The sequence below is a fragment of the Bufo bufo genome, chromosome 9 (assembly GCF_905171765.1).
Source record: "Bufo bufo chromosome 9, aBufBuf1.1, whole genome shotgun sequence".
Lineage (NCBI taxonomy): Eukaryota > Metazoa > Chordata > Amphibia > Anura > Bufonidae > Bufo > Bufo bufo.
Genome location: NC_053397.1, coordinates 90310558 through 90335898, shown reverse-complemented (window position 1 = coordinate 90335898; position 25341 = coordinate 90310558). Strand labels below are relative to the sequence as shown.

Here is a 25341-nt window from a genome sequence, read left to right as displayed (position 1 = left end):
TAGAACCACAATGGGAAATATTACCAGTTGAGGGGGAAAGCTGAAGCATTGCTTAACTTTTTATAGCAAAGACCTATAAAGTTTATTAACACCTATGCTGTATTTCACTAACAGATATGTCTTCAATGACTAAGCCAGGAGCTACAGAAACTTAAATGCCCAGGCTGCCTACTACAGATTATACTATAGCACCGCTAAAGAAGTAAAAGCAAACACAATGCAACAGTACTCTGCAAACAATATGTAGACTACATGCACTATATAAAATGTTTTTTCTCCCAGGCTGTGAGCTCTGCGATGCGATTGGCCAGCGCTACAGCCTAGGAGAAGGAGACGCCCCTAAGTCTCCGCCTACTATAACCAAGTCCCCGAACATACCGGAGGACATAACGGGAGAACGGAGCGGCGCCCAGGGATTATAGTAAGTGCAGTGAGATCCCTGGGCGCCGCTGTATATGTCATGATACTTAGTTCACAATGTCAGGATCGGTGAAAGGTCCTCTTTAAGTATATAAAACTGTAGTCTGCTCTCCTGAATTCGGAGACCTGCTAGCACAGAGAGAGGTAACAAATGAAGCAGACACAGTATACATGTGGAGACTGCTCACCCTGAAGTAAGTCATAGAGTAGGTTCCCAACCAGATTTAGGTCACCTTGTTGTGGTAGGTGGGCACAAATGATTTAGAACAAAGTGTGTTTGTTAAGTACCTCATAATAATTTTATATAGTAAATCTAGTATTAATCCATATATATTCTATTTTTGCAGACTGCTGTTACATTATGTTTGCTTTTACGTTTGTAGTCTCAGCCATGGCAAACACACACTTGTACATTTACTTCATTTTGCAGAAGGTACTGACTAACTTTAGTCTTTGCAGCACCACTACAGATTACCATAAAATGTGCAGTCTCTATAGTCAGAGTAGCTGAGCATATATGGGAATCTGAATCCTGTAGTAGTGTATCTACAACCAGATGCTCTCTTGACCTATGACCTGCCCCATGAAACCCTATCTCAGGATTGCATATGATAATAATAATGATGATAATGATAAATTCCCCCCGCATCTTTCTCAGTTTAATACAGAACATGGAATCAGTAAGTTAAACAATTTCCTAAAGGACTATCACAAATCCACCTCAAGTCTCTGTTACATTAAAGCTGAATGTATAGTAAAATATAGAATAGTTATCCAAACAAATACAGCATGGACCAACTCTCTGTCTCCTGATATGCACCACCTTATGGAGTAACATGGATAATACAAATTCAGTACTGAAGAGAAGGAGCCTACATGACATAGATGCTGACATCTATGAACTCTAATACTGTTTAAATGCATGCATGGCTCATCTCGGTCATAACTATTCTGATCAGGACTGTGTTCTCAGCAATTACAGTGCATTCAGAAAGTCTTCAGACCTTTTTCCTTTTTTCACATTTTGTTATGTCACGGCCTTGTGCTAAAATAAAAAGGAGATTTTTGTATAACTTACCAGTAAAATCTCTTTCTCGCTCTTCATTGGGGGACACAGGAACCATGGGTATAGCTATGTCCTCTAGGAGGCGTTGACACTAGTAAAAGCTGTTAGCTCTTCCCCTGGCAGCTATACCCCCTCCAGCTTGGAGAGAGAGCTTCAGTTTGTGTACAAGCAATAGGAGAAGCAAGCCAACCAAAGAAAAAACATGGAACACCAACCATGCCAAAAGACCCAACAGGGTTCTAACCAGCAACAGCTACAACTGTGGTCGAACAATACTGGGTGGGTGCTGTGTCCCTCAATGAAGAGCGAGAAAGAGATTTTACTGGTAAGTTTTACAAAAATCTCCTTTTCTCGCCCATATTCATTGGGGGACACAGGAACCGTGGGACGTCCAAAAGCAGTCCACAGGGAGGGAAAAAAACACAGACCCATGGAAGCAAGTGTCCCTGCAGGCATCTAAGAACTGTCGCCTGCAAGACCAAGCTGCCCAAAGCAGCGACCGCCGGTGCATAAGTATGCACCTGGTAAATTCTTGTGAACATGTGTAAGGAGGACCAGTAGCCGCCTTACACAACTAAGCAGCCGAAGCGCGATTCCTCCGAGCCCAAGAAGCGCCCACCACTCTGTGGAGTGAGCAGTGACACCTAAGGGCGGAACCCTGCTCCGTGCGCGGTAAGCTTCAGCAGTTGCAGACCGAATCCAACGTACAATCGCCACCTTGGAGGCCGCCAATCCCTAGCGTGGACCCTTCGGAAGACAAAAGGGGGGTCCATACGCCGGAAGAGACTGGAGACTGCCAAATAATGATCGGAGCTCTGACAACGTCCAATAACGTGACTCCCTTCCGTAGGGTGTGAAGGGGAGAAACAGTGAAGGAAGGACAATTTCTTGATTGATATGGAAGTCAGAGACCACCTTCGAGAGAGAAGAAGGAATGGGCCGGAGAACCGCCTTATCCTTGTGAAGAACCAGGAAGGGTTTTCTGCAAGAGAGCGCCCCCAACTCGGACGCCCGTCTGATGGATGTGATAGCCACAAGAAAGACTACCTTCTAGGATAGGAGCCGGAGTGAGATCTCCCGCAAGGGCTCAAAGGGAGAAGACTGGAAGGCTGAGAGAACTATATTCAGATCCCAAGGCAGCAAGGACGGTACGGAGGAACCGTATGTGCCACTCACTGAAGGAAGGTGTCCATGGGCACCAGGGAAACCAGAGTACGCTGGAAAGCTGCCCCAGGATAGAAGCGCCAACACCTGACCCATCAGGAAACTAAGGCTAAATTAGGTCCAACCCTGATTGTAGAAAGGATAGGACCGTGGGGAGAGAAAAAATGGAGTGAGGCGATGTCCAGGTCCTAATAGATCCTGGGCGATGCAGGCTTCCTGACCTGAATCATAGTGCGGATGACATCCGCCGAAAACCCTCTCCACATCAGAATGGCGGTTTCAATAGCCACGCCGTCAACCAAAGACTCTAAATGCTGATGTAGGACCGGAACCTGTGAAGAAAGTTGTCTCTAATTGGCAGTGACCAAGGGACGTCTCCTGGAATGAGAACGAGGTTGGCGTACCACGCGCGACGGGGCCAATCCGGAGCGACTAGGATTCGTCAGAATGCCCTCGATCTTGATCTTCCGTAGAAACCTGGGTAGGAGGGGAAAGGGAAAAAACACGTAAGGAGGGGGAACTCCCACCAAGGAGATATCAGGGCGTCCACGCCGCATGCTTCCGGAACTCTTGCTCGGGAGAGAAAGGTGGCAGCTTTCGTGTAGATACCGTTAGCACACCCAGACCAATGGAAGAAGTCCCTGTAGAAGGAGGGATGTGGAGGGCGCCACCACCCACCAGTCGGGACCGGAGCGTGTCTGGAAATGGAAGGCCACCAACGAATACCCCGTGCAAATGCAGATAAGGAAAGGTAGTAACGTGGGAACTACCAAGGTATGCGGGGTGGCTATGAACCATGAGCCAGAGAATCAAAAAGACCGGAGAAGAATAGGCTAGGTCTAAGTCCATTCTCCGTCTGAGACTGGCCAATGTAAAAACACGGCCTGAGGGGGAAGCGGGGCAAGGGGAGTCACAATGTATTGCTAGCTCCATACCCCAGCAGAGGAGGGGGCCATCGAATTCAGTGCTAGAAGAGTCCATCACCTGAAGAATGAGCTGCAGAAGAACCGAAGTACATAGTGGTAACGCAAATACCACTCCCACAGTAGTAGCCAGCCCTTTCCCGTGAGCGCAGAATTGAGGGGAAGGCCTGAGACTATCCATAGAAGCCACGTACCATACTGCCCGAGTTAAGTAGAGCTAACTTAAAAAACTCTACCTGGAAGGGGGATGTTTCACTGCAGCGACTACGAACTCAAGCATTACCGAAAAAGCTGCACCTGTGGAGAGTGCCAGCATAACCACTTCCCCAAGAAGGAGGAGTGGTGGATAGTGAATAAAGAGTCAGTGAAACACTCAACTCGCTGGAACGTACTCACCAATACAGGGAGTGCAGAATTATTAGGCAAGTTGTATTTTTGAGGATTAATTTTATTATTGAACAAGAACCATGCTCTAAATGAACCCAAAAAACTCATTAATATCAAGGCTGAATATTTTTGGAAGTAGTTTTTAGTTTGTTTTTAGTTTTAGCTATTTTAGGGGGATATCTGTGTGTGCAGGTGACTATTACTGTGCATAATTATTAGGCAACTTACCAAAAAACAAATATATACCCATTTCAATTATTTATTTTTACCAGTGAAACCAATATAACATCTCAACATTCACAAATATACATTTCTGACATTCAAAAACAAAACAAAAACAAATCAGTGACCAATATAGCCACCTTTCTTTGCAAGGACACTCAAAAGCCTGCCATCCATGGATTATGTCAGTGTTTTGATCTGTTCACCATCAACATTGCGTGCAGCAGCAACCACAGCCTCCCAGACACTGTTCAGAGAGGTGTACTGTTTTCCCTCCTTGTAAATCTCACATTTGATGATGGACCACAGGTTCTCAATGGGGTTCAGATCAGGTGAACAAGGAGGCCATGTCATTAGATTTTCTTCTTTTATACCCTTTCTTGCCAGCCACGCTGTGGAGTACTTGGACGCGTGTGATGGAGCATTGTCCTGCATGAAAATCATGTTTTTCTTGAAGGATGCAGACTTCTTCCTGTACCACTGCTTGAAGAAGGTGTCTTCCAGAAACTGGCAGTAGGACTGGGAGTTGAGCTTGACTCCATCCTCAACCCGAAAAGGCCCCACAAGCTCATCTTTGATGATACCAGCCCAAACCAGTACTCCACCTCCACCTTGCTGGCGTCTGAGTCGGACTGGAGCTCTCTGCCCTTTACCAATCCAGCCATGGGCCCATCAAGACTCACTCTCATTTCATCAGTCCATAAAACCTTAGAAAAATCAGTCTTGAGATATTTCTTGGCCCAGTCTTGACGTTTCAGCTTGTGTGTCTTGTTCAGTGGTGGTCATCTTTCAGCCTTTCTTACCTTGGCCATGTCTCTGAGTATTGCACACCTTGTGCTTTTGGGCACTCCAGTGATGTTGCAGCTCTGAAATATGGCCAAACTGGTGGCAAGTGGCATCTTGGCAGCTGCACGCTTGACTTTTCTCAATTCATGGGCAGTTATTTTGCGCCTTGGTTTTTCCACACGCTTCTTGCGACCCTGTTGACTATTTTGAATGAAACGCTTGATTGTTCGATGATCACGCTTCAGAAGCTTTGCAATTTTAAGAGTGTTGCATCCCTCTGCAAGATATCTCACTATTTTTGACTTTTCTGAGCCTGTCAAGTCCTTCTTTTGACCCATTTTGCCAAAGGAAAGGAAGTTGCCTAATAATTATGTACACCTGATATAGGGTGTTGATGTCATTAGACCACACCCCTTCTCTTTACAGAGATGCACATCACCTAATATGCTTAATTGGTAGGAGGCTTTCGAGCCTATACAGCTTGGAGTAAGACAACATGCATAAAGAGGATGATGTGGTCAAAATACTCATTTGCCTAATAATTCTGTACAGGGTGTATGTGCAATGGTGCACGCACTACGCATTGATGCAGACAATATCATAATCGACAAGAATGGTGGACGCCCATGGAGATGGGGGGTCTCTGGGACACATAAGCTAGGCAACCCCCTGGAAAGACAGATGAGCATGTCCAAAACCGCGCCAAAAGGAAGGAAGGAATAGCCACCGTATCCACTGGCGGCACCAGTATACCAGTAGAATAAGAGTACCGACTGTTGCCACACGCCCCCATGTGAAAACGAAGGCACCTAGAGCTGTGGCGTAGTTGAGTTGCAACATCCCAAGATGTTTTTTGTTTTTTTAGGGTACTTTCACACTTGCGGCAGGACGGATCCGACAGGCTGTTCACCATGTCGGATCCGTCCTTCCGCTATTTCGCCGTGCCGCCGCTCCATCCCCATTGACTATAATGGGGACAGGGGCGGAGCTCTGGCGCAGCACGGCGAGAGCTGCCGGACTAAAAAGTCGGACATGCAGGACTTTTAGTCCGGCGGCCTTTCGCCGTGCACTGCCGGATCTCCGCCCCCGTCCCCATTATAGTCAATGGGGACGGAGCGGCGGTACGGCGAAATAGCGGAAGGACGGATCCGACATGGTGAACAGCCTGTCGGATCCGTCCTGCCGCAAGTGTGAAAGTAGCCTTATAGTGTTTATTTATAGAAAACATTTAAGATTTCCAAACTACACAAATCCCAAAGGAATACAAAGACAGTAGACAACAAGTCCGTGATCCAGTACTCATACAGGGATCCCTAAACGGGATATACATCAGACTAAATCAGTGATAATATGTTACTAGACAAATAGGCAGTCCCGAGTTACATCATGGCAAATTTACGAGTCCAGGACTAGACACCCATACGTCCTGGAGTCCCAGAGCCCTGCACCTAAAATCAGATAGTACTCTGGGCACTCAACCACAGGCCCCAAATCTGATCGAACCTATCAGGAGTCCCCCTCGCTGCATAAGTGAGTTTGTACATCTGTAGGTCAGCATTTATTAGTTGGATCCAGGACCCAAGGGTGGGGTTCTTTGGAGGTTTCCAATTCAAGAGGATTGTTTTCCTCCCATAGAACATAAGTAAACGGAGCAGCTTCCTTCCATATTTGGTAGGAACTATCTCTGTCACCAAACCCAACAGACAGACTATAGGAGAAAGTATCCCTGGAAGCCCCAGCCTTGAGGATATAAACCCACAAATTTCACTCCAGTACCGCTGCATAACAGGACAAGTCCATATCATGTGATATAAAGAACCTCTCGGCTCTCCACACCTGGTACAAGAAGGGTCTGGGAGCTTACCCATATGATGCAGACGCACTGGAGTGAGATAAACCCTAGGTATCCACTTAATTTAAATTGGGCCTCACAGGCGTGCCTCAGCTGGAGGTACCGATAAAAACATGTACGGGGTAAATTATATTCTCTGCGAAGACTCTCAAATGAGCAGAAGACCCCATCTACATACAATTGAGTGAGGTACTTCACACCCGTTTGGGGCCAAAATTCATAGTCAGATACTGTAAGTGAAACAACTCCTGCAACTGCTTATTGCGCCACAATGGTATATACGGGGACCAAGCATCACTCCCCTCACTCTCCATGTGCGTCGCCACAAACTGCTTCCAAACCATCACCACTGCAGCCATCGCTTCAGTGTAATGCAAGGCTGAGGTCACCCGTCGTCGCCCCCACAGATAAATTGGACATCCGTGGGGTGCACAATGGTATTGAGGCCTAGGAAGACCTGGAAGCTCAGCCTCTCCCGTCAAGCCAGTCCGAAGCCTCCTCTGGAGTAATGAAGAATTTAACAGAGTCTCCATCTTGGATCCTTAAGCGCGCTGGATACAACATAGCATAACGGAGGCCCTTTTCCCTTAGGCGAGCTCTCACTGCAGAAAACTGGCGTCTCAATTTTTGTACCTCCGAGGAAAAGTCCTGGTGGAACGAGACCCTGGAGTTTTCAAATCTGATATCTTGTATCTGACGGGCCGCCGCCAGGATAGTATCACGGTCCCGTTAATTCAGAACTTTCAATATGAAGGGGCGCACGGGAGCACCCGGCGGCAATGGTTTGGTAGGTATTCTGTGCGCTCTCTCAACAACAAAAGTGGTGGAAAGATCTATTGGATCCAGACATTTCTTAATGAGCTGCTCTGCAAAGATCTCCGGCGACTGGCCCTCAGCCCTCTCCGGTAGGCCCATAATACGTATGTTATTTTGTCTGTTACGGTTCTCGGAGTCGTCCACTTTTGCTTGCAAGGCCTTCACCTGCTGCTGTAGAGCTCTGACGTGGTTCCCTCCCAAGTGGGCCACATCCTCCACTTCACCCAACCTCCGTTCCACTTCAGTGGTTCTGTCCCGGATTTTATCAATATCATGCCTAAGACAGGTGAGGTCAGACTGTAGGTGATCTATTTTAACTGTGAGAGTGGACTGACACTGCGTGATGGCTGTCATTATTTTACTCAAGTCGATCGCCTCTTGGTCGGGCGGGCTATGAAGCCCCTTGTCTTCTGTTTGACTCATGACATCCACCATTAATTTAGGAGGGAGGGGGCTACCAGAAACTCCCGTCTTGCGGCCCATGTATATACGGATACGGCTGAAATAGGGTGCCAGAAGAGGGCTGTCACCCCCAGACTCAGGTGGAGCAAGTGATCTTTAGGTCAGACAGACCAATCTCCCCACAGAGAGCAATATGCAGTGTAAAAGGGATCCTGTCGGTCCCAAGGGCCTTAGCAGTAGGAAATAGCACAGTCTATGAAACGCAGGGACCCCACAATCTTCCCCAGTACCTGTTGAGGATATGTTGTCAGACTAGTCCTCATATACTGGTGTCGCCAGATGAAGATGTGTAGGCAGATCCAGGTATAAACGGGTAGGGACCGAAGATATTAATAATAGAGCCACCGGTTAGCCCCACCGAACCACAGGCCCTCCTTCAGCCCAGGACCAGGCAGCGCAGCATCCGCTGCTCACCGCTACAGCGCAAGCAGGTCCCGCTGCAAAAGCCTGATGCAGCTTGCGCACCAGCGCGTCCGCGATCACCACAGGCTGCGGATTCGAGTCTCAGGGGCACCACAAGGAAAGGGCCGGGGCAACCCACCTACCCCCACACCAGCATTCAGAGGTCCGCAGGCACCGGGCGGGAGACAAGCACTGACAGCCTGTGATGCCGGAATCCAGGATGGCGCCAGGACATGCGGGTCAGAGGCAGGTAGCAGGCCTTACAGGGTCAATAGTCCTCGGAGGATAGGGATATGGCCCCTAGGCAGCTATATTTAAAGAGGACCTTTCACTAGAATAAAACATCTAAACTAACTATACAGACATGGAGAGCGGCGCCCAGGGATCTCCCTGCACTTACTGTTATCCCCGGGCGCCGCTCCGTTCTCCCGGTATAGGCTCCGGTATCTTCATAGTTAGGCTCCACCCAGGGGAACTTGCCAGCGTCTCATTCTCCCATGCTGTAGCGCTGGCCAATCGCAGCGTTCAGCTCATAGCCTGAAAGGCTTTTTTTTCTCTCAGGCTATGAGCTGAGTGCTGCAATTGGCCAGCGCTACAGCATGGGAGAATGAGACGCCGGCAGGTTCCCCTGGGTGGAGCCTAACTATGAAGATACCGGAGGCTATAACGGGAGAACGGAGCGGCGCCCGGGGATAACAGTAAGTGCAGGGAGATCTCTGGGCGCCGCTCTCCATGTCTGTATAGTTAGTTTAGATGTTTTATTCTAGTGAAAGGTCCTCTTTAACTTGTGTAGAAGAGATCCCGTGCTTCAGAGCAAAAATCCACATGGATGGCCAGGATAAAGAACGGATGCTAGAGGATCTGATGCCAGAAGCGTCCTCACTCCATTACAGTTAGGCCACGCCCATCCCAAGATGTTTAGTTATTCCCCGCTAGTGGATCACTTGCGGAAGGGGTTAATGCAACAGGAAGCACGTTGAAGTGCAACACTCCGCCTATGGAAAGGGATAGCGCGACAGTCGGGACCGTATGCCATGGTAGTGCAATTACTCTACCTATGGAAGGTGGAATGCATACGGCAAGTACTTAAGCCAGTGGTAGGGAAAATACTCCACCTATGAAGGGGGGTCAATGCCCACAGCGGGAACTAGTGCATATGGCGAGTCCTGTACCCCGTGGGAGTGCAAATATTGCACCTAAGTAAGGGGGCAATGCCTATAGCACACAATGTAACCAGAGATAATGTTATCGCGCCACCTATGGAAGGGGCTAATGTATACGGCAGGTACTGAACCCAGTGGAGATGCAAAACCAGTGTTCCGATACTTAGACCACCTATGGCAGGGGACAATGTATAAGGCAAGTACTGTATCCCAAAGAAGTGCAATTACTCCGCCCAAGGAAGGGGGCAATGCATATGACAAGTACTGCTAGCCACCGTAGACGCAATCCTGGGAGATTGCTTCGGATTCATGTCAGGGTCTGAATCAGTGATCCCCCCCCTTAGACTGACCTTCTCTGGGGAGGGAGGGTGTGTCTGAGCATGACCCAGGGAGGAAGGGTGGGGGTGCGGAGATATACGAGGAGAAAGATGTCCTGCTGTGGTCTGCTTGCGCGTAGGTCTACCCCTCAGAATCTCGCCCCTGGCAGTTGCGGACTTATCAACCAAACTACCCAGGGGGTGAAGTGGGAACTTCTAGAGGTCTATCCACCGGATTGCGCAGTCGGTGCATTATCAACCAAACAACCCCAGGGGGGAGGATTGGGAAGTTCCAGAGGACTTCAACTGGATTGCGCAGGTGGAGAATTATCAACCAAACGACCCGGGAGGGTGGATTGGGAAGTCAGAGGTCCTTCTGAATTGCACAGGTGGAGAATTATCAACCAAACGACCCAGAAGGGTGGATTGGGAAGTCAGAGGTCCTGTAATGAATTGCGCCGGTGGAAAATTCAACCAACCGACCCAGAAGGGTGGAGTGGGAATCCTTCAGATCAACCAAAGGACCCAGAAGGGTGGATTGGGAATGTCAGAGGTCCTCTGTTTAATTGCGCAGGCGGAGAACTATCAACCAAACGACCCGGGAGGGTGGATTGGGAATGTCAGAGGTCCTCTATTGAATTGCGCAGATGGAGAACTATCAACCAAACGACACAGAAGAGTAGCGCTGGCCAATCGCAGCGTTCAGCTCATAGCCTGAGAGGCTTTTTTTTCTCTCAGGCTATGAGCTGAGCGCTGCAATTGGCCAGCGCTACAGCATGGGAGAATGAGACGCCGGCAGGTTCCCCTGGGTGGAGCCTAACTATGAAGATACCGGAGGCTATAACGGGAGAACGGAGCGGCGCCCGGGGATAACAGTAAGTGCAGGGAGATCTCTGGGCGCCGCTCTCCGTGTCTGTATAGTTAGTTTAGATGTTTTATTCTAGTGAAAGGTCCTCTTTAACTTGTGTAGAAGAGATCCCGTGCTTCAGAGCAAAAATCCACATGGATGGCCAGGATAAAGAACGGATGCTAGAGGATCTGATGCCAGAAGCGTCCTCACTCCATTACAGTTAGGCCACGCCCATCCCAAGATGTTTAGTTATTCCCCGCTAGTGGATCACTTGCGGAAGGGGTTAATGCAACAGGAAGCACGTTGAAGTGCAACACTCCGCCTATGGAAAGGGATAGCGCGACAGTCGGGACCGTATGCCATGGTAGTGCAATTACTCTACCTATGGAAGGTGGAATGCATACGGCAAGTACTTAAGCCAGTGGTAGGGAAAATACTCCACCTATGAAGGGGGGTCAATGCCCACAGCGGGAACTAGTGCATATGGCGAGTCCTGTACCCCGTGGGAGTGCAAATATTGCACCTAAGTAAGGGGGCAATGCCTATAGCACACAATGTAACCAGAGATAATGTTATCGCGCCACCTATGGAAGGGGCTAATGTATACGGCAGGTACTGAACCCAGTGGAGATGCAAAACCAGTGTTCCGATACTTAGACCACCTATGGCAGGGGACAATGTATAAGGCAAGTACTGTATCCCAAAGAAGTGCAATTACTCCGCCCAAGGAAGGGGGCAATGCATATGACAAGTACTGCTAGCCACCGTAGACGCAATCCTGGGAGATTGCTTCGGATTCATGTCAGGGTCTGAATCAGTGATCCCCCCCCTTAGACTGACCTTCTCTGGGGAGGGAGGGTGTGTCTGAGCATGACCCAGGGAGGAAGGGTGGGGGTGCGGAGATATACGAGGAGAAAGATGTCCTGCTGTGGTCTGCTTGCGCGTAGGTCTACCCCTCAGAATCTCGCCCCTGGCAGTTGCGGACTTATCAACCAAACTACCCAGGGGGTGAAGTGGGAACTTCTAGAGGTCTATCCACCGGATTGCGCAGTCGGTGCATTATCAACCAAACAACCCCAGGGGGGAGGATTGGGAAGTTCCAGAGGACTTCAACTGGATTGCGCAGGTGGAGAATTATCAACCAAACGACCCGGGAGGGTGGATTGGGAAGTCAGAGGTCCTTCTGAATTGCACAGGTGGAGAATTATCAACCAAACGACCCAGAAGGGTGGATTGGGAAGTCAGAGGTCCTGTAATGAATTGCGCCGGTGGAAAATTCAACCAACCGACCCAGAAGGGTGGAGTGGGAATCCTTCAGATCAACCAAAGGACCCAGAAGGGTGGATTGGGAATGTCAGAGGTCCTCTGTTTAATTGCGCAGGCGGAGAACTATCAACCAAACGACCCGGGAGGGTGGATTGGGAATGTCAGAGGTCCTCTATTGAATTGCGCAGATGGAGAACTATCAACCAAACGACACAGAAGAGTGGATTGGGGATGTCAGAGGTCCTTCTTTGATTGCGCAGGTGGAGGATTGTCAGCCAACGGCCCCAGAGGGCGTATAGGGAATCCTTCAGGGTTCCCTGTATTGCGCAGGTGTATGCAGAAGAATCAACCAAGCAGCAGTGTAGGGCGGATTGGGACTATGAGAGGTCCTCCTGTGACCGGGACAGGGTACGGGCCCAGACTGGTACCGCATAGTTATGCATAACCACTTTCCCAGAATGTGTGCTGAGGGGACCGGGACCCATATGAAATGCTTCTTTCTTTCTTTCTCTTTTTTTTTTTTTTAAATAATACTGGAGAGAGTATGGAGGGTTACTGTCACGGCTGTATGTGAGCAACAATAGTATAAACAGTAAAAGAGCTACTGACCGGACCCGAACTAGGGAGGATAAAGGGTGACCCCTGTCCGACCCTCAAAGCTCTCCCTATGCTGCTAAAGCACATGCCCGGATCTAAATGGCGGAACGAGGCATGCCCACGTGCCTAAGACTGATGACCACTGTAACCCCTACAATAGTGGAAGGGGCACGGCCACCGATGCCCTACTCAGTATATGGAGGGAACCGTGGCCACCTCAGATCCAGTCAGAAAATAATCAGGTACACAACAATGTCTGTACACTTAGCTGAAGGTGTTGCAGCCGCAGAGAAGACGGATCCAAGGACAGCCGGCAATATCCGGTGTGCTTGCTGCAGCAGAACACAGGTCCAGAGAACTGATAGCTACAAGTGAAGATACTAAAGCAAGAGCTACAACTGAAATGAGAACTATAATCCACGCCCTACAATAGGAGGAGGGGTGATATAAAGAGAGGGAAATCAAACGCATGAGGAACAGCTGGGAGGAAGGAAACCAAAAGTAAACAGAGCAGTGAGAACTCCTCCCAGCTCTAGTAGTGACATCATCACAGGGGTGGAGAAACAGAGCTGTGAGAATGTCCCAAAGCTCTGGTAGTGACAGTACCCCCCCCTCTACGGGTGGACTCCGGACACCCAGGACCCACCTTCTCAGGATGAGCCCTATGAAATGCCCTGATGAGGCGAGTGGCTTTAATGTCCGACACCGGAACCCACATCCTCTCTTCAGGACCATAACCCTTCCAATGAACGAGGTACTGAAGAGAACAGCGGACAATGCGAGAGTCCACAATTCTGGAAACCTCAAACTCCAGATTGCCATCAACCAAAATCGGAGGAGGAGGCAAAGAGGAGGGTACCGTGGGCTGGACATATGGTTTTAAGAGAGATCTGTGAAATACATTATGTATCTTCAAAACCAGTGGAAGATCAAGACGGAAGGCAACAGGATTGATGACTGACAAGATTTTATAAGGCCCAATAAACTTGGGACCCAATTTCCAGGAGGGAACCTTCAGTTTAATGTTTCTTGTAGACAACCACACCAGATCACCCACATTCAGGTCCGGACCAGGCACACGTCTCTTATCAGCCACACGCCTATACCTCTCACTCATCTTTTTAAGATTACTCTGAATTTTTGCCAAATGGTAGACAAAGACGAGGAAAATCTCTCCTCCTCAGGTAAACCAGAAAGAGCCCCTCCCGAGAATGTCCCAAACTGCGGATGGAACCCATATGCACCAAAGAATGGTGACTTATCAGAAGATTCCTGACGACGGTTGTTCAGAGCAAACTCAGCAAGAGGGAGAAATGAACACCAATCCTCCTGGTTCTCTGCCACAAAACAGCGCAAATATGTCTCCAGATTCTGATTGAGGCGCTCAGTCTGACCATTCGACTGCGGGTGAAAAGCAGAAGAGAAGGACAGCTGAACCCCCAGGCGAGAACAGAAAGCCTTCCAGAACCTGGACACAAACTGCGTGCCTCTATCGGAAACAATATCAGAGGAAATGCCGTGCAATTTAACAATATGGTCGACAAAAGCTTGCGCCAACGTTTTAGCATTGGGTAAACCAGGGAAAGGTACGAAATGAGCCATCTTGCTAAAACGGTCCACCACCACCAGGATCACCGACTTCCCCGGGGAACGAGGAAGATCCGTGATAAAGTCCATGGACAGGTGTGTCCAAGGACGGGAAGGTATGGGTAACGGGAGAAGGGAACCTGAAGGCCGTGAACGAGGGACCTTAGCACGAGCGCACGTCTCACAAGCAGCCACAAAACCCTCCACCGACTTACGAAGAGCCGGCCACCAAAATCTCCGAGCAATGAGATCTACCGTGGCTCTACTCCCGGGGTGACCAGCAAGAACCGTATCATGATGCTCCTTAAAGAGATTTTGACGTAGCTCAGGAGGCACGAACAACTTCCCAGAAGGACAACGGGCAGGTGCCTCAGTCTGGGCAGCCTGGACCTCGGCCTCCAAATCGGAATATAGAGCAGAAACAACTACCCCCTCCGCCAAAATGGGACCCGGGTCCTCGGAGTTTCCTCCTCCCGGAAAACAGCGAGAGAGAGCATCAGCCTTCACATTTTTTATCCCAGGTCGGAATGTAACAACAAAATTGAATCTGGAGAAGAACAGAGACCATCTGGCCTGTCTCGGATTCATACGCCTGGCCGACTCCAAGTATGCCAGATTCTTATGGTCGGTAAAAACGGTGATAGGGTGCCTGGCCCCCTCCAAACAATGGCGCCATTCCTCGAAAGCCAACTTGATGGCCAACAACTCCCTATCTCCCACATCATAGTTTCTCTCTGCCGGGGAGAGTTTTTTAGAGAAAAAGGCACAGGGTCGCCATTTGGCAGGAGAAGGGCCCTGGGACAAAACCGCACCCACACCCACCTCGGAAGCATCCACCTCAACAATAAAAGGTAAGGAAACATCGGGATGCACCAAGACGGGAGCAGACGCAAAACTCTCTTTAATCTTAGAAAAGGCTGCAAGCGCCTCCTCCGACCAAGAGGAAAAATCCGCCCCCTTTTTTGTCATGTCAGTGAGGGGTTTGACAACAGAGGAATAATTCAAAATGAACTTTCTGTAATAGTTCGCTAAACCCAGAAAGCGCATCAATGCCTTCTGATTCTCAGGAAGCTCCCACTCAAGTACAGCACGGACCTTCTCCGGATCCATGCGAAAACCAGAAGCAGAGAGGAGAAAACCCAGAAATTGAATCTCCGATACCATAAAAAGACATTTCTCCAGCTTGGCGTACAATTTATTTTCCCGCAGAATCTGCAGAACCTGAAAAAGATGATCCTGATGGGTCTGAACATCAGGGGAAAAAATCAAAATATCATCAAGATACACCAATACAAATTTCCCCATTAAATGGTAGAAAATACTATTAACAAAATGCTGAAAGACGGCCGGAGCATTCATCAGGCCGAAAGGCATAACGAGATTCTCGAAATGCCCGTTAGGGGTATTAAAGGCCGTTTTCCATTCATCCCCCTCTCTGACCCTGACCAGGTTGTACGCGCCTCTCAAATCCAATTTGGAAAACACCTTGGCCCCAACAATTTGGTTGAAGAGGTCCGGGATCAGAGGAAGGGGATAGGGATCGCGAATCGTGATACGGTTCAGCTCCCTAAAATCTAGGCAAGGTCTCAGAGAGCCATCTTTTTTTTTAACAAAAAAAAAACCCGCGGCCACAGGTGACTTTGAGGGACGAATATGCCCCTTCTCGAGACTCTCGGAGATATAAGTTCGCATTGCGATTCTTTCCGGTTGTGAGAGATTGTAGAGGCGTGCTTTTGGCAGCTTGGCGCCGGGAATGAGGTTAATGGGACAGTCAAACTCCCGGTGAGGAGGTAGCTCCTGAACACCGCTCTCGGAAAACACGTCCGAGAAATCAGAGAGAAATGATGGCACAGTTTTAGTAGACACCTCTGCAAAAGTCGCTGTGAGACAATTCTCTCTACAAAAGTCACTCCACTCATTTATTTGCCTTCCTTGCCAATCAATAGTGGGTTATGTCTAGTGAGCCAGGGTAACCCCAAAACTAGAGGAGAATGCAATCCGTTAAGGACAAAACAAGATATATCCTCCACATGAGTGTCACCTACAGCTAGCCGGATATTGTAAACAATGCCCTTCAGAGATCTCTGTGAGAGTGGAGCAGAGTCAATAGCAAAAACAGGTATATCCTTTTCTAATGTGCAAACCTGAAAACCATGCATGGCTACAAATTGAGTGTCAATAAGATTGACGGCCGCTCCACTATCGACAAAAATCTCACAAGAAATGACTTTGCTCTCTAGCGCCACCCTGGCAGACAGGAGAAAACGGGAACTGCAGGTCAGAGGAAAAGCATCAATTCCTACATTAACTTTGCCCAAAGTAGCAGATGAAGCAGAATTTGATGATTTACCTTTTGAGGTTTTTCTCTTATTATCGCTCTTAGTACAGTTCAAGAATCTCCTAGATGGACAAACATTTGCCAAATGACCTATGCCCCCACAACAAAAACACACCATACTCTGAGGACTAAATCCTCTTTTATCAGGGGCAAGTCGACCTAGCTGCATGGGCTCCTCCTCAGAGGGGAGCGAGACAGGATGAGGCCCCTGCACACTGAATGAGTCCGCACCACTGCCCCTAGACTGACAATGGCTGGACAGAGAGGTCTCGTTTCTTTCTCTTAGACGCCTGTCAAGGCGTACCGCCAATGACATGGCAGACTCTAAGGACGTTGGTCTCTCATGGAAAGCAAACGCATCTTTCAATCTCTCTGAGAGACCATGACAGAACTGACTCCGGAGTGCAGCATCATTCCAACCCGAATCAGCTGCCCATCTCCGAAATTCAGAACAATAAAGCTCCGCAGACAGTTTGTTCTGGCATAAAACACGTAAGTTAGATTCGGCCAGAGCAACACGATCCGGGTCATCATAAATCTGCCCCAGGGCCACAAAAAATCTTTCCACGGATCGAAGGGAGGGATCCCCTGATGGCAGCGAAAAAGCCCAAGTCTGAGCATTACCCCTGAGCAGGGAGATGACAATCCTCACCCTCTGCTCCTGATTACCAGAGGAGTGGGGACACAAGCAAAAATGGAGTTTGCATGCCTCTCTGAAGCGAACAAAATTCTCACTGCCCCCGGAGAACGTTTCCGGAAGTGAGACCTTTGGCTCGCAACAGACTCCATGAGCCGGAGCAGAGCCCAATGCTTGAAGCTGAGTCATAGATTGACGGAGATCCGCTACTTCCAAAGAAAGACCCTGCATGCGGTCAACCAGGCCAGAAAGCGGATCCATGTCAAAAAAGGACGGTTTTGGTGGATTATAATGTCACGGCTGTATGTGAGCAACAATAGTATACACAGTAAAAGAGCTACTGACCGGACCCAAACTAGGGAGGATAAAGGGTGACCCCTGTCCGACCCTCAAAGCTCTCCCTATGCTGCTAAAGCACATGCCCGGATCCAAATGGCGGAACGAGGCATGCCCACGTGCCTAAGACTGATGACCACTGTAACCCCTACAATAGTGGAAGGGGCACGGCCACCGGTGCCCTACTCAGTATATGGAGGGAACCGTGGCCACCTCAGATCCAGTCAGAAAATAATCAGGTACACAACAATGTCTGTACACTTAGCTGAAGGTGTTGCAGCCGCAGAGAAGACGGATCCAAGGACAGCTGGCAATATCCGGAGTGCTTGCTGCAGCAGAACACAGGTCCAGAGAACTGATAGCTACAAGTGAAGATACTAAAGCAAGAGCTACAACTGAAATGAGAACTATAATCCACGCCCTACAATAGGAGGAGGGGTGATATAAAGAGAGGGAAATCAAACGCATGAGGAACAGCTGGGAGGAAGGAAACCAAAAGTAAACAGAGCAGTGAGAACTCCTCCCAGCTCTAGTAGTGACATCATCACAGGGGTGGAGAAACAGAGCTGTGAGAACGTCCCAAAGCTCTGGTAGTGACAGTTACTTCATGAGTTTCTAACTCCATGAAGACTCGGCGCCGGCCAAAAGAAATGGCTGGCCAGGAAGGGGTGAAACTGCAGAGAGCAGGGGTGGTGCTCAGCTTTCTTCTGGGGGAGGGGAACAGCTAGGCGGGAAGGATTCGCCGCCCCTTCCCCCCTCCAGAGGAAGAGTTGCGGCCTAGTCTGCCGCAAAATCGGGGCCTAAATTAACACATGGCCGCCGGGAGCACTGCCGGACGGTCCGGGGGAAAAGGGGGCCTGGAGCGGAGCAGATAGCGCATCGCCCAAAACAGACACTGCCGCTGGATCCAGGACGGGCAGAGTAGTCACCCCCGCAGCCGGAGTCCCCCATGCCGTAAGACAGGGGCAGAATATGGAGCTGGATAGCGGGGAGCGGGAGCTGTGTGCTCCTCTCTCTCTCGCTGATAGCCTGGGTAGTAGTCTGGGACACATAGTAACCGCACAGTTTTCTGACTAGGTGCCATATTAACCCCCTATGAACCGTCCGTCGGCCTATAGGGGGAGTGAGAGGGACTGTTTTTGGGGGTCTTGGAATGCCTCCATCCTAAGAATAATAAAGGCCCCTGGCAGCGTTGTGCCTTGTGTCCCCCTCAGTTTACCCTTGAGGTCACCAAGAACTATGCCAAGAGGGAGGAAGGGTTGAGGGCACCAGGGGAGAACTAAGCCAAGAGGGAGGGAGGGGGAAGAGGTTAATACTTACCTAGACCCGTGTACTCACTTCATCTTCTGTCCTGCCACCATCTTCACCCTTTCTTCTCCAGCAGGGTCACCCCTTCAGCTACTGGCACCGTACTGGCAGGACACTGGAAGAGGGACTTGGATGGGTGACCCTTCTGCTGGCGGGATGCAGGTGAGCGAGGCTGCCCTGGTCCACCTTGTCTTCTTGTGGGGGAGGAGGCAGCGTGGCGGACCAACGCTGGCGTGCTCCCCCGGGAGAACAGGGAGGCGAGGCGACCACTGTTTCCCACCTGAAAGAAGGAAAAATAAAAAAATTCAATAAAAAAATCTTCAGGAGCTTCCCTGCAGAGTAGGGAGGTCTTGCCTCCTATTGACACTAGAAAAAACTGAAGCTCTCTCTCCAGGCTGGAGGGGGTATAGCTGCCAGGGGAGGAGCTAACAGCTTTTACTAGTGTCAACGCCTCCTAGAGGTTCCTATCCCCCCCAATAAATATGGGCGAGAAATAAAAATCTAGTTTTTCCCCATCAATCTGCACAAACCGATAATGACAAACAGAAAACTGAATTTTAGAAATGTTTGCAAATTTCCTTGCAAAGGAAAAACTAAAATTTCACATGGACATCAGTATTCACATCCTTTGGTATGATCCAGAGTGCGCTGGACCTCAGACTGGGAAGAAAGGCAATGACCCTAAGCACCCAGCCAAGGCAGAAGTGGCTTAGAGACAAAACTTTGTTAAATGTGCTTGAATCCCCAAAGCCAAAGCTTGTAGCAACATACCCAATAATACTAGGGGCTGTAGTAACTGCCAAAGGGGCTTCAACTGAGTACTGGGCAAGGGGTCTGAAAATGTATCTCAGTGCAAGATTTTAGTTTTTACTTTTCAAAAGATTATCAAAGATTTCGAGCATTCTGTTTTCACTTTGTCAGTATGGGGTTCTGAACGCAGAATGATGGGAAAAAAAAGAATTTTTTTATTTTATCGCAAGGCCACAACATAACAAAGTATGAAGAAAGCGAAAGGGTTGAAGACTTTCCGAATGCACTGTATATTCACCCTTGCTAATACAGAACACATTGGACCATGCATACTGTCTTCACTTTCATGTTTGTTCGTACTTACAGCTCAATGCAAGTTATCAGATCAAAACCAAGCAGAGCAGGGTCCTTCTCAGACACCGATCCATGATACAAAGTCACAGTCAATGGCCTTTCCAGAGGCTCCAGGTAATGCATTGGGAGAGGAGTTAAGGTGTACCTAATGATAAAAGCTAATGTTAATGGTAACCACTCATTGCTGTTTATCCAAATGTCACCCTTTGCCCTCAAAAGGTGAATTCACCAGATATTTTGGGAATACATCCATGTAGTCATGTGGCGGGTAGGCCATTTTCAGACTGATCCACTTATTTTGCCCATTATTAGAATTGATTCCAATCTTTACTTGAAGTGTATAGCATATGTATAGTTTTAGATTTAACACTACCAGTAGGGGGCATGTAGGCTGACATTTTTAAGGGGCATGTGAATGACACTATTAGGAGAGGGCTTGTGGATGGCATGTTAAGGGTATGACTACACGTCATATGTCCCCAAGCGGATTTAAAATTTGCATCATCTAAAATTATGCTGCGGATTTCACCATTTGAAATAATGCAAAGGGTGAATTCTACGACAAAATCTACATGTAAGTCATGGCAAATATTCCTCTACAAAATTCATCCTGGGTGGACATTCCCTTAAAGAGACATGTGACTTACATTTAATGGAGCATGTAGCTTACACTGTTGTTTGCTGAACCTATCAAGAGCAGGTGTAAAAGTATGTACAGTCGTGGCCAAAAGTTTTGAGAATTAGTTAAATATTGGAAATTGGAAAAGTTGCTGCTTAAGTTTTTATAATAGCAATTTGCATATACTCCAGAATGTTATGAAGAGTGATCAGATGAATTGCATAGTCCTTCTTTGCCATGAAAATTAACTTAATCCTAAAAAAAAACTTTCCACTGCATTTCATTGCTGTCATTTAAGGACCTGATGAGATCATTTCAGTAATCGTCTTGTTAACTCAGGTGAGAATGTTGACGAGTACAAGGCTGGAGATCATTATGTCAGGCTGATTGGGTTAAAATGGCAGACTTGACATGTTAAAAGGAGGGTGATGCTTGAAATCATTGTTCTTCCATTGTTAACCAAGGTGACCTGCAAAGAAACGCGTGCAGCCATCATTGCGTTGCATAAAAATGGCTTCACAGGCAACGATATTGTGTCTACTAAGATTGCACCTCAATCAACAATTTATAGGATCATCAAGAACTTCAAGGAAAGAGGTTCAATTCTTGTTAAGAAGGCTTCAGGGCGTCCAAGAAAGTCCAGCAAGCGCCAGGATCGTCTCCTAAAGAGGATTCAGCTGTGGGATTGGAGTGCCACCAGTGCAGAGCTTGCTCAGGAATGGCAGCAGGCAGGTGTGAGCGCATCTGCACGCACAGTGAGGCGAAGACTTTTGGAAGATGGCCTGGTGTCAAGAAGGGCAGCAAAGAAGCCACTTCTCTCCAAAAAAAACATCAGGGACAGGTTGATCTTCTGCAGAAAGTATGGTGAATGGACTGCTGAGGACTGGGGCAAAGCCATATTCTCTGATGAAGCCTCTTTCCGATTGTTTGGGGCATCTGGAAAAAGGCTTGTCCAGAGAAGAAAAGGTGAGCGCTACCATCAGTCCTGTGTCATGCCAACAGTAAAGCATCCTGAGACCATTCATGTGTGGGGTTGCTTCTCATCCAAGGGAGTGGGCTCACTCACAATTTTGCCCCAAAACACAGCCATGAATAAAAAATGGTACCAAAACACCCTCCAACAGCAACTTCTTCCAACAATCCAACAACAGTTTGGTGAAGAACAATGCATTTTCCAGCACGATGGAGCACCGTGCCATAAGGCAAAAGTGAGAACTAAGTGGCTCGGGGACCAAAACATTGACATTTTGGGTCCATGGCCTGGAAACTCCCCAGATCTTAATCCTATTGAGAACTTGTGATCAATCCTCAAGAGGCGGGTGGACAAACAAAAACCCACTAATTCTGACAAACCCCAAGAAGTGATTATGAAAAAATGGGTTGCTATCAGTCAGGAATTGGCCCAGAAGTTGATTGAGAGCATGCCCAGTCGAACTGCAGAGGTCCTGAAAAAGAAAGGCCAACACTGCAAATACTGACTCTTTGCATAAATGTCATGTAATTGTCGATAAAAGCCTTCGAAACGTATGAAGTGCGTGTAATTATATTTCACTACATCACAGAAACAACTGAAACAAAGATCTAAAAGCAGTTTAGCAGCAAACTTTGTGAAAACTAATATTTTTGTCATTCTCAAAACTTTTGGCCACGACTGTAGCTTGTACTGTGATGGGGTATGTGGCAGGCACTTTTTAGGGATCATATATCTAGCTCAGTAAATAGGGGGCACATGACTGCAACTTTTCAGAAGACAGGAGGCTGACACATTTGACCCTTCGGATACCGGAGTTTTTTTTTGTCTTTGCGTTTTCATTTCATTTTTTATGGTATAACTTTTTAATTTTTCCGTTCACATAGCTGTATTATGGCTTATTTTTTGCAGGACGAGTTGTACTTTCTAATGCCACTATTTAATATGGCATACAATGTACTGGGAAGTGGAAAAAAAATTCCAAATGGGATGGACTTGAAAAAAAACGATTCCTCCACCATTTTATGGGTTTTGTTCTAACGAGGTTCAGTTTGCGGCCAAACTGACCCATGCCCTTCATTCTCTGGGCCAGTACGATTACAACGATTCCCCATATGTATAGGTTTTTTATGTCTAAATAGTGTCAAAATAAATGTAAACTTCGAGAATTTTTTTTTATTTACATCACCATATTCTGACCCCCATAACTTATTAATAGTTATGTCTACTGAGCTGTGTGGGTGCTCATTTTTTGCGGCACAATCTATCATTTTTATTGATACCATTTTGGAGTGTGTGTGACTTTTTGATCACATTTTATTACATTTTTTGTGTAAGAGAAGCAATGAAAAAATGACAAATTGGCCATTTTGACCCTTTTTTCCATTATGCCATTCGCCGTATTGGAAAAATATTTTTATATTTTAATAGTACGGATGTTTTCAGTCGCGGTGATACCCATGATGTTTATATTTTTTGTTATTTATGTATTTTTTTTTTATTATACAGAAACGGCGGAGATTTAAGGGTTAAACTTTTATATTTTTTAATTTTTTTATGATTTTGAAGCTCGTATGTGAGTGTACAAAAAACAAATTTTGAACAATTATGGATTTTTTAAATCCATTTATTACTGAGAATTGCTCATTTCTTATGTTGGCCTGCCATCTGGTGGCCAAAATAAGAATTGCAGCTTTAACGCCCTGAGTCTCTTCAGTGAGACTCGGTGTATTCAAATCAATAACCGGCATCCTCACGGGCCGCAGAGGATGCTGGTAAGAAGATCGCTCTTCTGGGTTTTCCACCCTCTAGATACCGCGATCTCACTTGACCATGGCATCTAAAGGCTTTAATTACTGAGATCGGCATTATTGGCGATCGCCGTAATTAGCCGCGGGTCTCTGCTGTTTGAAACAGCGGAGACCCGTCGGCCATGACGCCCGCTGCATGTGTGGGCAGGCGCCATGTTTGCCCATCGTTCCAGTGCCGTACATGTATGGCGCTGGTAGCGAAAGGGTTAAAGGGAATCTCACCAATGGCCTCCATATCCAGCTGATTGCATAGACACTGTGGTTCTGCTGATTAAAATCTGTTTTTCGTTTGTTGATCCGAGACGTCATTCCCGAGTTATGATAATTTATTTTAATACGCGAATTAAGCCTTTGGTGCAATGAGGGTATCACCATTGCTCCTATTGTACCCAAACTCCACTCCTTTTTGTGGCCAGCACCCCCTTTGCTGCTTCGATTGACAGGGCCAGGCAGTGGCAAGGCATAATGGGGGGGGAGGGGGGGGTGCAGGGTGGGGACTGGCCATAGAAAGGAGTGGAACTTGGGTGTAACAAGAGCAATGGTGACACCCTTTTTGCGCCTAAAGGCCTGATTTGCATATTAAGAAAAAGTATCATAACTCGAGAACGGACCCTCGGATCACCAAAGGAAAAAGAGTGTTTTAATCACGTGAACCACGACTATGTATGCAAAAAGTTGGCTAGTGATGTTGCTGGAGATACTGTAGAATACCTTTAAGGAGTAGAATGGTGGGCAAATAAGGGAGCATGTGAATGACAATGGCTGTACGGCTGGCTAATTTATAGGGGTATGTGTACAGTGCTCAGCTACCTCCTGCAGTCCCAGAGTTTGAATGGAGGGGCAGTGCACATACTCGACTCTGGCTGACACTTATCACTGCTATTTTGAGAATACTTACCTTTTTCAGAAATGTAGAAAAATGTTACTTACCCTTTCCTTTTCAATACATCCTCATCAATGTCCACACCAACAAGCTCCTCAATGCAGTCTTGAAACTTCAGCTTGTGCAGAAGTGAGCATTCACTGCATCCCAAATCTGCAACCTGCAGAGTGACAGATAAAACTATCCTGATTACTGGCTGCTCACCTATTAGCCAGATTCACAAGCAGTTTGCAGCCGTTTTTGATGCCAAAACCAGGAATGGATACCAAATAAAGTTAAAGGGGTTGTGTCACTTCAGCAAATAGCATACATCATGTAGAGAAAGTTAATACAAGCCACTTACTAATGTATTGTTATTATCCATATTGCCTCCTTTGCTAGCTGGATTCATTTTTCCATCAGATTATACACTGCTTGTTTCCATGGTTACGACCACTCTGCAATCCATTAGCGGTGGTCGTGCTTGTACAGTATAGGAAAAAGTGTCGGCCTCTCTGGTGGCCGGGACCGTGGGAGCTCACATAGGCTGGTGCTTTTTTTTATTGCGATCAAGCACGACCACCATCGCTACCAATTACCATTAACATGCGCTAACACTCCTAGCAGCGGTGGCGCAGTGTAAGTATGAGTGCTTGTTCCATTCAAGTGAATAGAGCAAGTACTTGTAATTACACTGCGCCACCAAGACTTCCGAGACAACACGCAGTGTAATCTTGAGGTTTAGACAAATCTAATAAAGGTGTCTATATATGAGCTGTGTCTGGTATTGCAACAAAGCCACATTCAAGTGAATGAGTAGTGTTGCCCTAACTACACAGAGATGGATCAAGACTGCTGCTCAGTAGAACAGTTAAAGGGCCTACTGCTAAATACACTGCTCAAAAAAATAAAGGGAACACAAAAATAACACATCCTAGATATGAATTAATTAAATATTCCTCTGAAATACTTTGTTCTTTACATAGTTGAATGTGCTGACAACAAAATCACAAAAATTTAAAAATGGAAATCAAATTTGTCAACCCATGGAGGTCTGGATTTGGAGTCACACTCAA

General features: G+C 47.5%; 1 protein-coding gene across 1 annotated transcript in view; it reads right to left on the bottom strand.

Moving 5' to 3' along the window:
- HENMT1 (HEN methyltransferase 1) overlaps positions 1 to 25341 on the bottom strand; it is an 80566-nt gene that overhangs the window by 16389 nt on the left and 38836 nt on the right. Inside the window, exons 3-4 of the mRNA XM_040407096.1 lie at positions 24334 to 24446; positions 20014 to 20148 (exon numbers count right to left, since the gene is read on the bottom strand). Of these exons, the coding sequence (XP_040263030.1) occupies positions 20014 to 20148; positions 24334 to 24446 (248 nt within the window). The remainder of the gene's footprint in view (positions 1 to 20013; positions 20149 to 24333; positions 24447 to 25341) is intronic.